Source organism: Dipodomys ordii, unplaced genomic scaffold (genome assembly GCF_000151885.1).
Source record: "Dipodomys ordii isolate 6190 unplaced genomic scaffold, Dord_2.0 Scaffold44, whole genome shotgun sequence".
NCBI classification, from domain to species: Eukaryota; Metazoa; Chordata; class Mammalia; order Rodentia; family Heteromyidae; genus Dipodomys; species Dipodomys ordii.
The window spans coordinates 6,387,150-6,402,644 of NW_012267260.1; the positions used below are offsets into that span (position 1 = coordinate 6,387,150).

At 41.6% G+C, this 15,495-nt stretch overlaps 1 protein-coding gene across 1 annotated transcript in view; it reads right to left on the minus strand.

The window, feature by feature from the left end:
- Positions 1–15,495, minus strand: part of Runx2 (runt-related transcription factor 2) — a 115,056-nt gene that overhangs the window by 38,598 nt on the left and 60,963 nt on the right. The window contains exon 5 of the mRNA XM_013019082.1: positions 8,572–8,745. Coding sequence (XP_012874536.1) covers positions 8,572–8,745 — 174 coding nt within the window. The remainder of the gene's footprint in view (positions 1–8,571; positions 8,746–15,495) is intronic.

The window sequence follows — 15,495 nt, forward strand, 5'->3', positions numbered from 1 at the left end:
TAGAGAGAGGTATATAATGGTATTATAGTCCAATGTCTGTCCAGTTATCTTCACCAAAATCTCCAAGGACTAGAAACAATCTTCCTCCTCTCCAAGGTGAGATTTCTCTCTGAGAATTACCCCTCTTGACTTCTTTAAAAATTGGGAGGAAAATCCAATATAGTCGATGGAGAAGCTGGATGAGAAAATAATCCTATCATACAGAAAGAGGTAACCAAATAGACACAAGCATGCAGGGCTTCATCTGGACAGCTGCAAGAGAGGACAGAGGAAGCCTGTCCGGCCCCAGAGAATCAGAGTTGTTTGTGGCCTGTAAGCCACAGTGTAACAGGATCACACATCAGCACAACCTCGGGGACACTGCCAGGAGATCCGTAGCTAAATACAACCAGAGGACTGTGGTCGAGGTAGTGTCAGACTGATGAAGGAGGGAGGAGAGGGCAAATAGTGGGGCTCACGTGAGGAGATGACGTTGGTGAAGAAACTGCCCCCAGCTCCCATCCCTCAGCCTTCCCAAACGACACTCCTGCTTCTCATCGGAACAAAGGCATGGATGTCCCCACTTGGCTACTGTTCTCCTTCAAGTATACAAGATGGCTCAGCTGCAGAAGTTGTTCCTTCTGTACTGTGTTCTGGGGGCCATCCCTCCACATGGGTGCCCAGATCGTCATCGTTTCCCTAAGTTCTCTAGGAGGTGATGTCCTTGAGGTCAAGGAGCCACACACCATCACGGACTCCTATTCAGTCACTGTCCTTTCCCATTGTTCTGCTACTATGATAACAGCTCCAAACACTTAACATTCTTCCTAATCCTCCCCCACCTACACCTCCACTCCCTAACTGCTACAACTATCTTGTTAAACTTCCCTTCTCCGTGTAGTAAACCCTTCTCTTTTTTCACTCACTAAATAGAGTTCACCATCCTGACTCTCCCATTAAATCTGTATCTTAAATACTGTTAAGAACCAGTTGTTTGGAAAGCATACAAAAGAAAATCTTTATTACAATAAGCAAAGCCCTAAAAATAATCTGATGGCCATAACTGGGAATAGTACCACATAATTTTATTCTCAGAAGGTTTTTTTTACATATATTAAAGGGGGGAAAATGACATACTTTTTATTCTGAAAATGTCTGTCTATTATTGTTACTTAACCTCACATGGGTAATGTACATCAACACACTGTATGATACTTCATGTCCATCTGTGATTAAACATCAAATCACATCCTCAGAGCCTACAAGATACCACTGCACAAACAACATCTCCTGAGTTAGTCTTGAAGTTGGACAGTTCCTTCGAAAGCAAGTGTCCTAAGCCTTGATCACAAAAGGTAAAAGATGTGATAAAGGTCCTTAGACATATGTAAATGGGAATGGTAAGCACATTTGTGTCTACATACATGCATACATATAAATGGATGCACACACATACATAAAACTAAAACTATACAGAGAAGGATGGTGCTTTGGAAAAGAATTGGAGAATGAAACCAAAACTTCCTCTGGGACCGAATCTAGAGAGATGACAAATGGAACATTTTAGGGAAGAGAAGGATCAGCAGAAGCCCTTCCCCAGGAAATGGAGCCTTTTGTCACAAGGAGACCTTGAGTGTGAAGTGTCAATTCTAGATAGAAGAAAATGACAAGTTCTTTTGGAAACAGAACCAAGTTTTTCTCGCAGAGAAAGCATAATCAAGCCAGATTTCAAATAGGTTATCATTAATAATTATTGCAAATAATAAGAGAATTCCAACTGACTGAAACCAAAACAGAGCCCTTTTGAGAAGCTCATCTGTGGATGCTGTAAGCAGGTGAAGCAACACAACCCCTCCTCACCAGCTCACCACAAGAGCTTAATTCTCCAAAGATGGCACAGGCTACGCCAAAATTCTATTCTTCCTTGGAAGGTGGACACCACAGCTAGACAGCTGTGAAATCCTGTTTACACACAGGGTTTATGCTCTTTAAAGAAAATGAGGAAAGAGGCTGTGATCCGCAACTTCCTCTAAAGAGATTTCCTGCTCAAGAATACCTGTATAGGGCAGGGAAGAATTTACCTAAAGAGATTTCCTGCTCACGAATACATGTGCCTAGCCAGGGAAAACTGACCTGGCTCTGCTGCCTAAAGGATCTCAGAAGGAAGGAGACGGGGATTTCTTTCCATGGACTCCAGAAAGCCAAACAAAGCACCACCGAAGTGCTTCCAACCTCAGCTCTTTCGTGGCCTCCCCTCGTAATGGGACCACCATGACTGTGAAGGCCGGGCCCTCCTGTGCTTCCCTCTGCCCTCCCAGACTGATGGATGCTTCCTGCTCCACAGTCCCTGAGCCGCTCTTGGGTTCCTTCTCCCCCACACCCATGCCCACTTCACCTCCCAGCTTCTTTCACATTACTGAGCAGAAGAGGAATAAATGGAGACACACCATTCTCAGCCGTGCTTTCCTCTTTCTGAGAGGATTTTGCTGGTAAAGGTTTCAGGATGAGCACGGGGGCGTTGAGCTTAGGATGGCTGAGCACATGCAAGCTAATCACACTGGCCCAACTGGCCCTAGACCCTCTTCCTTTTTAAAGGCTCACTCTTCACCAAGAGACTTGGTGAAGTTACTTGGTGAAGTGACTTTGGATTCAGCCAAAGTAACTACTAGCAAGCTATTTTTCTCAGATCTGCCTAATAATATGAACTTGGAAACATGCTCATATACGTGTAATTTAGTCACTAAAATTATTTGAAAGCAAAACTCAATACTCCTGAGGTATCTCTCTTTAGGAAAATACAGTCTCTGAGGATCCTCATCCCCAAGGGAGAAAAGTAAAAGGAAGTATTCCCTGAGGACTCAGCTTGAAGATGACCCCCTACAAAGAACCTGGAACCCACCGCCAACTATTACAGCTGTAGTGGCCTTAGCAAGTCGTTTTTCCATGAACCATTCCTTCCACCCATAAGATATGTTGCTTTCAGGATTGTTTTTAGGCCTTAATAAAAATGTGTGTTAAGACTAGGTTGTAAGTGGTAAAGAACTGCATAAATGAACACTGTTGAGGTACAGAAATGGAGGCAAACTCAGTCATGAAAAAATACATCCAAGTCTTCCAGGGATGCTTGGTAGTTCACAGGGCCCTGGAACTGTCTAAATCTGTCTTTCATCCCTGAAGTTAACTTGAGTGTGACCTAGGGTGAGTTATTTTAACTTGTTGGTACTCGGTGACAATAATATCATTTATCTCAGAAAGCTGTTGTGAGAGTGCATGAGTTCAAACCATTAGAATAATGCCTGACACCTGATATACAACTGATAGCAACTCAATAAAATAAGCTTTAAAGAAACATTCGGGCTAAGAGGGAAGTCAATGACCCATTTATCTGCTCACCACCAAACCAAACATCACTAGGGCAGCAGTCACTATTCAAGGCAACAGAGACACAAAGGTTCGTGAAACAGAACCTTAGACTTTGAAGAGTTCAAAGTGATGAAAAAGACAGACCTATTCTGAAGTCATTGTCATCGCCACATGAGCCATGATGTCATCAATAGAGTTGTACAGAGCAATATGGGGGCCTGAGTTGGCTTGAGAAGACTGGAAGGGACTTTCTGCAGAGAAAGGGCAGTATTTAATCTCAGTTTTGAAGGAAGATAGAAATGTCTTTAGACAAACAAAACAAGGAAAGGTGCCCAAAAGAGAGAGAACAGCACAAACACAATGGCATTCATTTAAGATCCAAAAGAACCAATGAGTGAACTTTAAATGAATTGCATGCACATTACCAAAGGAAAGCCTCCCTGCACCACGAGGGACTGTCTAGCAGACTTGTGAAAGTATCAGGAATCTAATCCTGGCCAAAGAGCCACTGAAAATGGGGACATGAGCCAAGAAAACAAACTCTCCTATGTACTTCCTTCCATCATTCATATACAGAAAAAGCCAATTTTCACTGAATGCTTAAAAAACAAAAACCTAAAAGTTAAGGGTTGTTTTCTTTTTAAAAGAAGAAAGGAAATCACAAAAGTAAATGAGGGGAGAGGAAGCCCCTTGGCTGGCTGTAAGGGAAGTTTTATGAGCTGTTTTAGAAGTGTCCGGTCTCCCTTTCCCTAGCATCCTCTCATTTGCTCCCTGGGAAGACTCCTCTCAGTCTTCATACCCAATCCAGCCTCACCTTCCCCGAGTCTCTCTCTTGTCAACACACAATACCACCTGCTTCCAGGCCCAAAAGTCTGTCTTCTCCTCTCTAATAGCAAGAGGACTGCTAAAACAGCTTTCTGAACGTAACCCAGATTCTATCTCGGCCCATTTGGGACCCACTCCTCATACGGCATCGAAACAGATGTCCTTTAAGAATATAAACAAATAGATGATTGTCCATCCTTTGTTCCACATCCTTCAGTAGCAACTCTTGCCATCAAAAGCTCCTTCCTACAGCCTTCTAGGGCCTCTATAACCAAGCCTAGAACTATATCTGTCACTAAAGACCCCTATGAACAGAAAAGGAATCTATGTTTTTCACTCTCACTTATAACAATGGCTGACAGAGAGTAAGCGCACGTATTGATATGGTCAGAATGAATGATTAACAGAATAGTGGTGTTTACCCCACCCTCAAAATGAGATGAATGTCCCAGACCTCCAACCCTAAGGAACTCAAGTCAGTAAAATGATTTCCAGAGGTCTCTGTCCCATCTGAAGAGTAGAATTTAAACTGTGATTGCCTTGAACACAACCTCCTAACAGAGCACACACTCTACCAACACCATTACATTCTGAATCAGAAATAGACGGTTGTGACAATCTAGAAGTTTCCTGCCAAGAGACAAGCAGCAGATGTCTGGATGATTTAAAAAAAAAAGAGTTATGGAGAAAGCAACTTCCTCAGGAAGCAGTGGGGAGGCCCTGGACCCTCAGGCAGAACATCAGCCATCAAAGTCTTCCACAGACTGACACCATCAGACTGGCAGTAAAGTGGACCAGCTTACCATATGGCTACAATTCTTGGCTCCAGGAATTGCAAGAGACCTTAGTTATGAAACACTAAATGCTTATGACTTCTTCAAATTTCATGTGACTCTCAGTTTTGTCTTTTTTTGTTTATTGTTTTTTTTGGGGGTACTAGGGATTGAACCCAGGATGTGGCACTTGCTAGGCAAGCGCTTTGCCACTGAGCTACATCCCAGCCCTCATTTCACACTTTTAGGGGGTCTGAAGAATATCTCTGCCTTTAGTGTTGTCAAGGGAAAGATTTCTGGTAGAGACCATACACACAACCATGGTCATTATCTCTTGCTCAAGAAGAGAGCTGAAGACCTCCACAGTAGCAAGCCAGGGAAAGATAGCCAGGTTCTGTTTTGTAGTCTTTGTACAGAGGATTGTTGGAACCAAATTTCAGATGTGAAATGTAAAAAAAAAAAAAGTTAGAAAATGCATTGAATGCTAGACTCAAGAACGTAATTTTAATCATGTATTCATGTAGCTCTTTCTTGGATAAAACCAAATGATTTAACTTCATAGTGTTAAAGTAAAATAAGATTTCTGCTATTGCTGATTACTAGGGAACAACAGCATCCAGGGATAAGAAATTAGGAAGCACCATTCCTGCTAATAGAAAAGGTAAGCTTGTATAGATTTCTTCTTGTATAGATTTCTTCTCCTCTGAACTTTCATTAGGTTAACATTTAAGGAGGCTCTCTGCTGTGCTAGACACAATAGAAAATAAATCCCTCAGAGGATTTAAAGTCTAGCAGAAAGAAAAGGCAAATACATAACACCTAGAAAATAAAACAATCCCAACTACTATTCAGAGGCTGGACAGGCAGCCTTTGGACAAAAATCTCAGGACTATTTCCTGAAGAAGGTAACACAGTGATCTTGAAGGATGAACAAAAGCTTACCAGCAGCCAGTCTGTGATAAAAAGAGAAGCCTCGGAAAGGGTACAGGGAGCAAAGATGGTTCTATAGGCTGGGACCTGGGATGTGGTGTCTGAGAGCCAGGAAGTAAAACCAACCTTTTCCAATCAACCAATTCAAGGACACCACCTGCATTTCCTCCTCTGCTCCTTACATTGCCTAAAACCCAATTCTCTACATGCAATAGACTCAAAATCTCGCTTATTAAATAAACAAGAAAACAAGTAACTTCAAAACTTAAATCTGTCTACAATTTACTGACATTGCTGCTTCCCCAATTATTCTTGGATTTCTGGGTCAGCTGGGTTCCAGAAGAATCCTGTTCATCCTTGGTGATGGGAAGGTTTGTTTTGTTGTCTCCTTAACCATCCTAGAGCACATGACCAAGAGCAGGGAGCACAAGATACAGTATGTTTATATGCACACCTCCAAATTTGAAATCTTTATAAAACGCTCATGGGTCCAGTACCTTGTGGGTAAGAAGAGGAAGAGGAGGACAGTAACAATTACTGATGCATAATTCAATCCTACTGACACTATGTTCCCCAAATGAAAACACTAATATTCTTATAAAACTTCCAGGAAACTATCAGTACCTATATATAAACTCATCCATATTTTTTTCTCCCAGAAATACACACAGGGGATGTAGTCACTGATCTGCCACCAACTTGCTATGTAGCTCCAGACAAGAAGCTCAATCTTCCTGGGTCCTCCAGCAGGGAGGAGAATGAAGAGAAGCTGCTGATGGAGGTCAGGCTGGGCTGTGAGGGACCACATTCCTCATCTGCACCATGCTCTTCAGTCCCCCACCCATCTCACCTTCCCCAAGCCTCACTCTATGCTCAGAGCAGGTGCACCGGGCTGCAGCAGAAAACACAGATCCTCCCCCAACTTGTCCACTGGAGGTTGACTGATACCTAACGTACCTTTAGATTCTAAAATGTCCACTCATTCTATTTATCACCTCATCTTTAGATTTAAGCACAAAGTCTTGAGAGAAGCATCTTCTTAAGTGAGGCTAGCATCAGGTAGGTTTGAAAAACATTAGTCATTAACATAATTAGTAATTAGCTGAAGATAAGATCATAGAAATCAACATAGAAAGAACCAAGTAGTTGCCAAATCATAGAATATATATGCATGTATATATGTACATATCATTAGTTGTCCTAAGACCACTTCAGATCATAATAAAGCAAACATATATGTAAATTTCTATGCACATGCACACACACAAATGCTAAGGATTAATATTAGGAGAAAAAGACACCTATTTTAAGAGTTAACTGATGATCCAAAGTTCACAACTTTAAATTCATAGTACCTACAGCCGTATGATCATTTCATATTCATAAGTTTGTGTGAATTTCAGCCTTGCATTTTAATCATGGGACGGGTCTAATGAACAGATTAACCCTTTGAGTCTTCCATAAACTTTCAAGTTGTACACAGGTTAAAACAGGGCAATTCACAGAACTCTAATGTTCTTTCTCAATGCAGAGGCTTGGTTTTCTTCAGGGCTGAGATACTTTACCATTCTGTATTACTTTTTAGTATGCTTATGCAAACCTCTATTTTCAGACTAATAAGCACATCCACAGACAGTGAAACCCAGTCTATGTAAATCTCCAAGAATGCATTTATTTATACAATATGGGCAGGAGAATAGGAAAGGTATGTCATTTCATTTATAAGTAATGATGTCTTGAGACCATAAAGGTCACCCGACCTAACCACTACAGGCAAAAATCTAACCCCTGAAAAGATCTACATCGATGGCTCATTACACATTTTATTTTGACTTATTTTCCTTCTGTTCTGGTCTAACTCTAGCAATGAAAACAATTAGAGAACATACAGAATCCTTTTTAGCTCTCAGTACTTTTGATCTGTGAATAAAAGATCTATAATGCTTAACACGCTCTTGTCTCCATGACCTCAAAGAAATCAAACTACTCCTAAAGTAAGATCTGTTTTTGCATTAGGGTTTGGGCGGGGAAAGAGGGGGAAAAAAAGAGTTGGAGATCTTAGTGCACCAACTGTGAGTGATTAGCCTGCAATGTAATACTGATGTTAATTTTTAAGAAGAAATGTAAAGCAAGCATCTCAGTAGAATAAATATGAAAAAGGAACGTCACATGAGGAACCAGAAGTAAATGTGAATCAGAAGTGAATTCAGCCTGCCCAAAGAGCCGCTCATTGACCCTGCCTTACAACTACTAATCAGCTTTCCTGTTAGCCCTGGGCAATTTCAAGTCAACTTAATGGAATAGTTAGACATGTAAGAAGAAATGTAAGCCCAAATTGAAGTCAGTAACACTAATCTCCTAATATTGAGGGTGTGATGTTATCCCTACACCACCTGGATACAATATAGAAACTTTAACAAACATTCTCCCAGAGAGTAAGTTCTTACCAACCCCCAGTGTGCAGGCTGATACAGGCTGCAAAGTACAGCATCCATAGAAATTTCCACCACCCACTGCCCTCCCCACCCCCAAGAAGAGGTAAGCCCGTAGTTACTGAATATCAGAGAAATCAGTACCTCCAAGGCTCACAACAAGCCATTTAGCAGCTCCAGAGCTTTTGAAGTGAACACAGTTGCTCTCGTAACCCCCTCACCCCCAGGCCTGCCAGAGTCTGCAAGTGAAACCTAGGAGTCTGTCTTACCTGTAATCTGACTCTGTCCTTGTGGATTAAAAGGACTTGGTGCAGAGTTCAGGGAGGGCCGTGGGTTCTGAGGCGGGACACCTACTCTCATACTGGGATGAGGAATGCGCCCTAAATCACTGAGGCGGTCAGAGAACAAACTAGGTTTAGAGTCATCAAGCTTCTGTCTGTGCCCTGGAAATAGCAAATCATAAAATAAAAGCATATTAATTAGCTGAACAATTGACCATGCTAAATAGATACATACTTCGTGGTTTAAGCCAAGGGATTATCAATACAGATATTTATAACGAAGCGTCTATAATAATGCCTCCCTTTATACTATAATAGTAATAATCACAATAATGCCTCATAAGCATTATCTAGCAGCAAGCTTTCCTTGTTCTTTTCTTTCAGTGGAGAGTGGAATGTTCCGGAGGGGACTTGGAGTCAAGAGTGTAAGAGGTTTGCATGGGGTGCCTCCACAAAGCCCTCTCCTAGGAGGAGGGCAGAGAGAGTGTGCCTGGGCCAGGTTTGCATGTTTCAAGATGGAGAACCTCCATCTATGAGAGCTCAGAGCCCGTGGGTGGTAGACACACTGCCATAAAGTTGGGGCAGAGGCAAACACTCTTTCCAAAGAGAAATTTCCATGAGGATCCTAGGGACATTGACTTTTCTGTTTCCATATTACAACTACCCCTGTTCTGAAAAATGAAAACCCATGTTTTGTTTAAGAGATACGTAAGCAAGAAAGCTCAAATTCTTAAAAGTAATACGGAGATTTTGTGATAGGCCAAAGCCCCAAAGCAACAATAAGCTCTATTAAATCACAGAGAATGTCTATTTTTCTTTTAAGTTAACTCTACTACTATTATTTGATACAAGAAATTGAAAATTACTCTTTGGGGAAAATATGTGCCAATTCATTATTCTTTTAATTATCTTTAAGTAGTCATACCAAGAAAAGGTTTCAATTCAACAGGTCAGTTTGTGAGAACAATGCATTTTTTTAAATCTTTCAATTCCTTCAAATCTAAACCCAAGAATATTCTGCATAATAAAGAAATGTGCACATGAAAATATACTCCAGGTACTCAGACTTTTTAAAAATCACCGAATCATTGTGTGTGTGTGTGTGTGTGTGTGTATGTGTGTGTGTGTGTGTGTCTGTCTGTCTGTCTGTCTGTCTGTCTGTCTGTCTGTCTGTCTACTAGAATTTGATCTTGGGGTGGCACTATCTCAGCTTTTTTGCTCCAGGTTACCCCTCTATGACTTGAGTCAGAGCTCTATTTCCAGTTTTTTGGTGGTTACCTGGAGATAAGAGTCTCACATACTTTTCTCCCTAGGTTTCAAATCACAATATTGAGCTCTCAGCCACCGGAGTAGCTGGAATAATGGGCATGAGCCAAGGGCACCCAGCACTAAATCATTCTTGACAAAGGAATATTATAGTATCTGGTGCAATCACAGGAAAGCTTCTAGCTCTGAGTGAAAGGTAGAAGAGTGTCTGGGTAGCACAGGCTGTGATGAGCAGGTGTGGTGTCTAAACACAATCAGAAATATACTGGGGTACCTCCTCTTCTACATTCTCTACCAATGGGGTCCTGGGGCCTGGCTCCAAGAATTCAGTAAAAACGTTTAAGAGACTAGAACTGATTCAAGAGTCATGGAGATGATGAATACATTAAGTATTAGCACTCCAGAAAAAAAAAATCCTAAGGGAATCAGAGTTATGAATCATAAAAGACCAAAACGTTGTATAAGGATTATTAAAAGCTTTGGAGAATGTAAATTCGTCACTGCCCTGTGAGAACTCAGCACCATGCCTTCCACATCATACGGGACAAGAGCAACACATCAGGATGGGGTTAAGTCGAACATTAGAATTTCCCAACTAGAAACTGTCTTCAGAAGACAAATTCCTTATTTTATTTGCCCCAAAATGTATTTTCCTGTCTCCTTTTTCATTGCCTCCCCAGCCCAAAGAAAACAGATAGGAAGCCAAGGCTTGGTAATAGGAGCGGAGCCGTCTCCACGGCCAAACATGTTCCGACGGGCCCATTAACTGAAACTACCCATCACCCTGTGTCCTGCCAGAGCAGTCTTGGGGCATCTGCTGTACAGAGGGGGCTGTCACCAGCAGAAAAATGACCAGGAAAATCTAAGGAAATTTATTGTTCATTTATGGTTATTTTCCCCATAATTTATGCTTATCTAAATAGCAAATGGATTTTAGACCCCCTAAGACTCAAAACAGCCCTTGGACCCCTGCTAGTAAGGTAGGTGTTCATGGATGAAGTAACTAAGGCCTGTGAAGGCAGGACCCGTGTCCTCTGCTCCTCAGTAACTGACCCACTGGGGCTTGTGTTACCACACAACCCGAGTCCCCGTTGACTGGACTCTCTATTCATCATGAGGCATCATCAATGTTGGTGCTTTACCTTCCTCTCCAAGCTGCTATCGATAGCTGAAAAATATCCAGATCATACAGTGAGATAGCTAAGCACTGAGCCCAGTGAGGTACCCAGGCTGATTTTCAACAGACTATGCATAGTAGCATGGATTCAATTACAAAGATAACAACTCATCCGTTTCCATAAAAAAATGGCTCTAGCCTAACTTGCCAAAATTCTATCAATACATCTTGCTGGGTCTAACTAGTTTCACAATTAGAGGATTATACAGACTTTGTAACAGAGCCATAGGGCTGGTACACACACACACACACACACACACACACACACACACACACACACACACACACACACAATATTGGTGGGTGTTGATTCAGCTGTAAACATTAACAAGAAATCATATGGAATTGTCCCTAGGAGTCAGTTTTTAATAGGTCATATTTGGGGAATGGCAGATTCCCCTAAGGCTAAGAGAAGGCCACATGTTCCTGGTTCTCTTGTACACTGGGACTTTATGTGGGGCAGGGGTCATAAGAAAATTTAATAGGCTTTGCCTCTGCCTTCCATAGCCTTTTCATTAGGTTTTCATGAAGACTGCAAGAGATGAGAGCTCGGTGGGGGAAAGTGGGGGTACAATTTCTATTTATTCTGAGCCTAGGGCTTTAGGCAGTGATAGGAAGTTGTAGACAAGAATAAAGGGCCTGGGGCCAGCTGCTGGTGGCTCACACCTGTAACCTTAGTTAGTTAGGTCTTAGTTAAGTCAGAGGTCTCAGGTGCGAGCTCAAGGTTCAAAGCCAGCCTGGGCAGACAAATCTAAAAGACATTTTCCAATTAACCAGCAAAAAGCCACACCTGGAGGTGTGACTCAGGTGGTACAGTGCCAGCCTTGAGTGGAAAAGCCAAGCAAGAGCATAAGGCTCCGAGTTCAAGCCCCAGGACTAGCCAAAAATAAAGAGGTTAACACAGAAATAAACAAACCAACATGAAAGACTTGAAATGTCATTGTGAAGGGAAAATTTTAAGAGGTGAAATATAAAATGGTTCAATGAGCTTTCAGGAATTATCTTCAAAGAAAGCTACCAAGTATCTAGAATAATTCAAGAAACATCTACCTGGATACCAATACATAAAAATATATACACTCTTCCTGGAGATATCTACTTTGTCGTAGCAACCACGGGAAACCACAATAAAACTCTTGCAATGCAATGCAAAGCGAAAGCCAAACAGGTTCTTCATCTTTCAACCACGACAAATACCTGCTACCACTAAACCACATCAGGGTAGACTTAAATGATAGGTTGGAAAAAGACGTACTGAAATCCTCAATACCTAAGCAAACTCTTCAGAAATTAAGAAAAAAAAAAGGAAACAATGACTTCAACCAAGGCCAAAGTACGCTACCCTGTGGTAGGAGACGCAGATCTCATTCACAAGGCCAAGGAGAAAGGAATAAAGATAAAAAGAAGGTAGGGAAACCTGTGTTACCCGTTGAGATTCTATGTAAAAGCTCAGGCTGAGATTATCTTCTCTAGCAGAGCTTTCTTCTTCTAGCAGTGATCTTTTCAGATGGTATTAAAAAAAAAAAAACTTCTCCTGGGGAGCTTTGAAAACTATGGATGCCCAAGCCCCACATGGGAACAATTAAATCAGAACAACTTCTAAGGGGTGGGCCTGGGGAAAAGTTTTCTTATTAAAGTTCAACATCTGATCTCATGTACAGCAAAGGGCTGAAAAGCACTGCCCAGTCCCATCATAAATGCTACCTAGTCACACCGATGACTTCCCCGTCTGTGTGGAGCCCAGACTCCTGTCCTAAGTGCCGGGGTGTGTCCTACATCCCACCTGGCACTCCTGCTGGGATGCTCAAAGGCATGTCGTATACTCAAAGCACAATTCATTCTCTCCGAAATACCTTAGTACTCTCAAACAGCCCTCCAGATCAGTAAATGGTACAGACAGCCAATGGCCTGAAGCTGAATATGTAGACTCTTCCCCTGATTTGCCCCTAATCTCCATGTTCAATTCATTACCAAGTTTTGTCACTTCTGTGTTATCACAAATGGATCCCATTCTTTCCATTTCTCTGGGCACAACCCTAGTGCAAAAGCCTCTTTCTCCCTCTCCCTCTCCCTCTCTGTCTCTCTCTCTGTCTCTGTCTCTCTCTCTCTGAGCATTTAGTACAGTCTCCTCTGAAGTTTCCCACTTAAGAACCTTTTCATATTCCTACAATGTTCTCCCCTTGATTCTTTGCATGGTCCACTCCTTTTTGGCTCTCAGATCTAGCCAGAGTAGGCGCCTACCCTGTGGAGCACAGCTATTCTTTACTTCCTTCATGGCAGTTTCCATCTGTAATTATCTCATCTATTTCGTTTCTCCCAGAAGACTGTAAAAGAGAGTTACAGACTCACAATCTACTTCAGTACCTGCCATAAGTAGCCATTCAATAAAAATGTATACAATGGCTGCATAAATGCATGAGTGAATGGTTCTCCTCCTCTTTCAGATAAATCTCTTGGCTGAGGGGAAAAATGAGGGAACCAGGATATAATATTACATTTTCCCAACAAAACACTCCTTACATGGCACTTTTGTGAAGCCAGTAGGCAACATCTTTCTTTAATGCTTTCTATGAAACTAAACCAAAAGGCATCTGTCTCTTCAAGTGAAAGAGAAAGTTTTTGCTTTCTCAGACACTCCATTTTCTCCCACAACAATTCTTAAGCAGGTCTGAAAGTCACTTAGAATCAGAACAAAAAGGACAATAGATATAACTGAGACTCTAAACTTCAGGACTAAGTATTTCTTTTAGGGATGAGGACCTTGAGTTCCTAAGACAGGATGACTTCCCCCAGAGATACCTACTTAATGGCAAGACTGGAGCGCTGGCTCTTCTGCTGCTCATCCAACACTCTTTCTCTCTCACTGCCAACCAACCAGCTTATTTTAGAGCACAGCCACGCAGCAGAAATCATTCAGGGAAATCATGACCAAAAATAAATTCGAAATGGAAAAGAAAGAAGTCGTTTTCAGAAAAGATTTCTTTCAAAAGCTAAATGTGTTCGGGTGAATATGACTTTTGTTGCAATAAATTCAGGGAAACAAGAAGAAAGCAATGGCGAAAGGTCACAGCATTCACACATCCTCCAAGAACAGACACATGAGGAACTGCTGAGCCCGTGAACAATACCCTAGGCTAATCACTCATTGATCCTTCCACACCACAGAACTGAGTAATATTGCTATTGTAACTGGGGTTTTCAAAAATCAGACGTAGAGACAAAAAACATGGTCTGTGAACTGTGGAAAGAGACTTGTCTCTGCAATGTGACTCATTTTGCTCATTTTTATAATTGATTTAAAAACATTCAACAACTTTGGAGAGCAATGTGCCCCCTATTACACACACACACACACACACACACACACTCCAGAACTACTATATTCCCAATTGCCGAATTTGCTTGGAGATGAGTGCTATAATCCCAGCTACTTGGGAGGCTGAGGCCTGAGGATGGTGGTTTAAGGTCAGCCTGGGCAGCAAAGTCTATGAGATTCCAACTCTAGTTAACCAGGAAAAAAAGCCTAAGCTAGAGACATGGCTCAAGTGGTAGAGAGACAACTGTGAGCAAAAAAACTGAGCCTGGAGACCCTGAGGTCAAGCCCCACTTCTAGCGCATACCAGAAAATACAAAATGAAGTATTTCTCACAAATGTATGGTCTATGTATGTTATGGCATATTATATCTGCTCCAAACTCATGTGGCTGAAGAGCCCTCTGTTGCTGATTACTAGGGCAGGACGCTGGGCAGCTCATCTTTCTATGGTATTATTTAAAATTGATATTTAAACACTCACTTGTTGTCTTAAGTATCTACTTGTACACGGACCATCATAAAGTTCCTTTTTGAATAAAATTGAGTTTAAAGATATATCTGTAATCAAGAGTTGATTTGTTAAGTATACCATCAGTATACCATGTGCACAATTAAGACCAGTTTGAACAGCTAAGTGTGCATTAGATATCTACACGACACATGTGCCTCTCGCTTGCCTTCGATAGAAAAACACACTAAGTTAATGTTCTTTCCCTGGTGACATTCACAGTCAAGGGGAGGAAAAGGCCTGCCAGTAGATAAAACAAAAGGCTGTGGGGTGGTGCGCAGTGATGAAAATGCGTGGCTCAAATGTACTACCTGTACTACCTCAAATGTTTAGGAAGTGCTGCTTTCTGTGATTCTGAAAGAAAAGGGTCTTGAACTTTTAAAAGGAGTGACACGTGTGAGTTCCATGTCCCAGTGTCTATTTGCTTCAAAATACCGCAGCAAAGTAAGAGATGAAACAAACATGAAAAAAGAATAAGATCATGGATAAATGGGGTTGTATAAAACATCATCTCTATTGTCATGTATTCTTGGAATTTGGTCATAAAGGATGCACTATATCATCCTTGATAAAGATGCACTGTAATCATAAGCTGCTTTCTTAAATAGCCACTCCTTCCTACAACTACTTTAAGATCATAATAAAA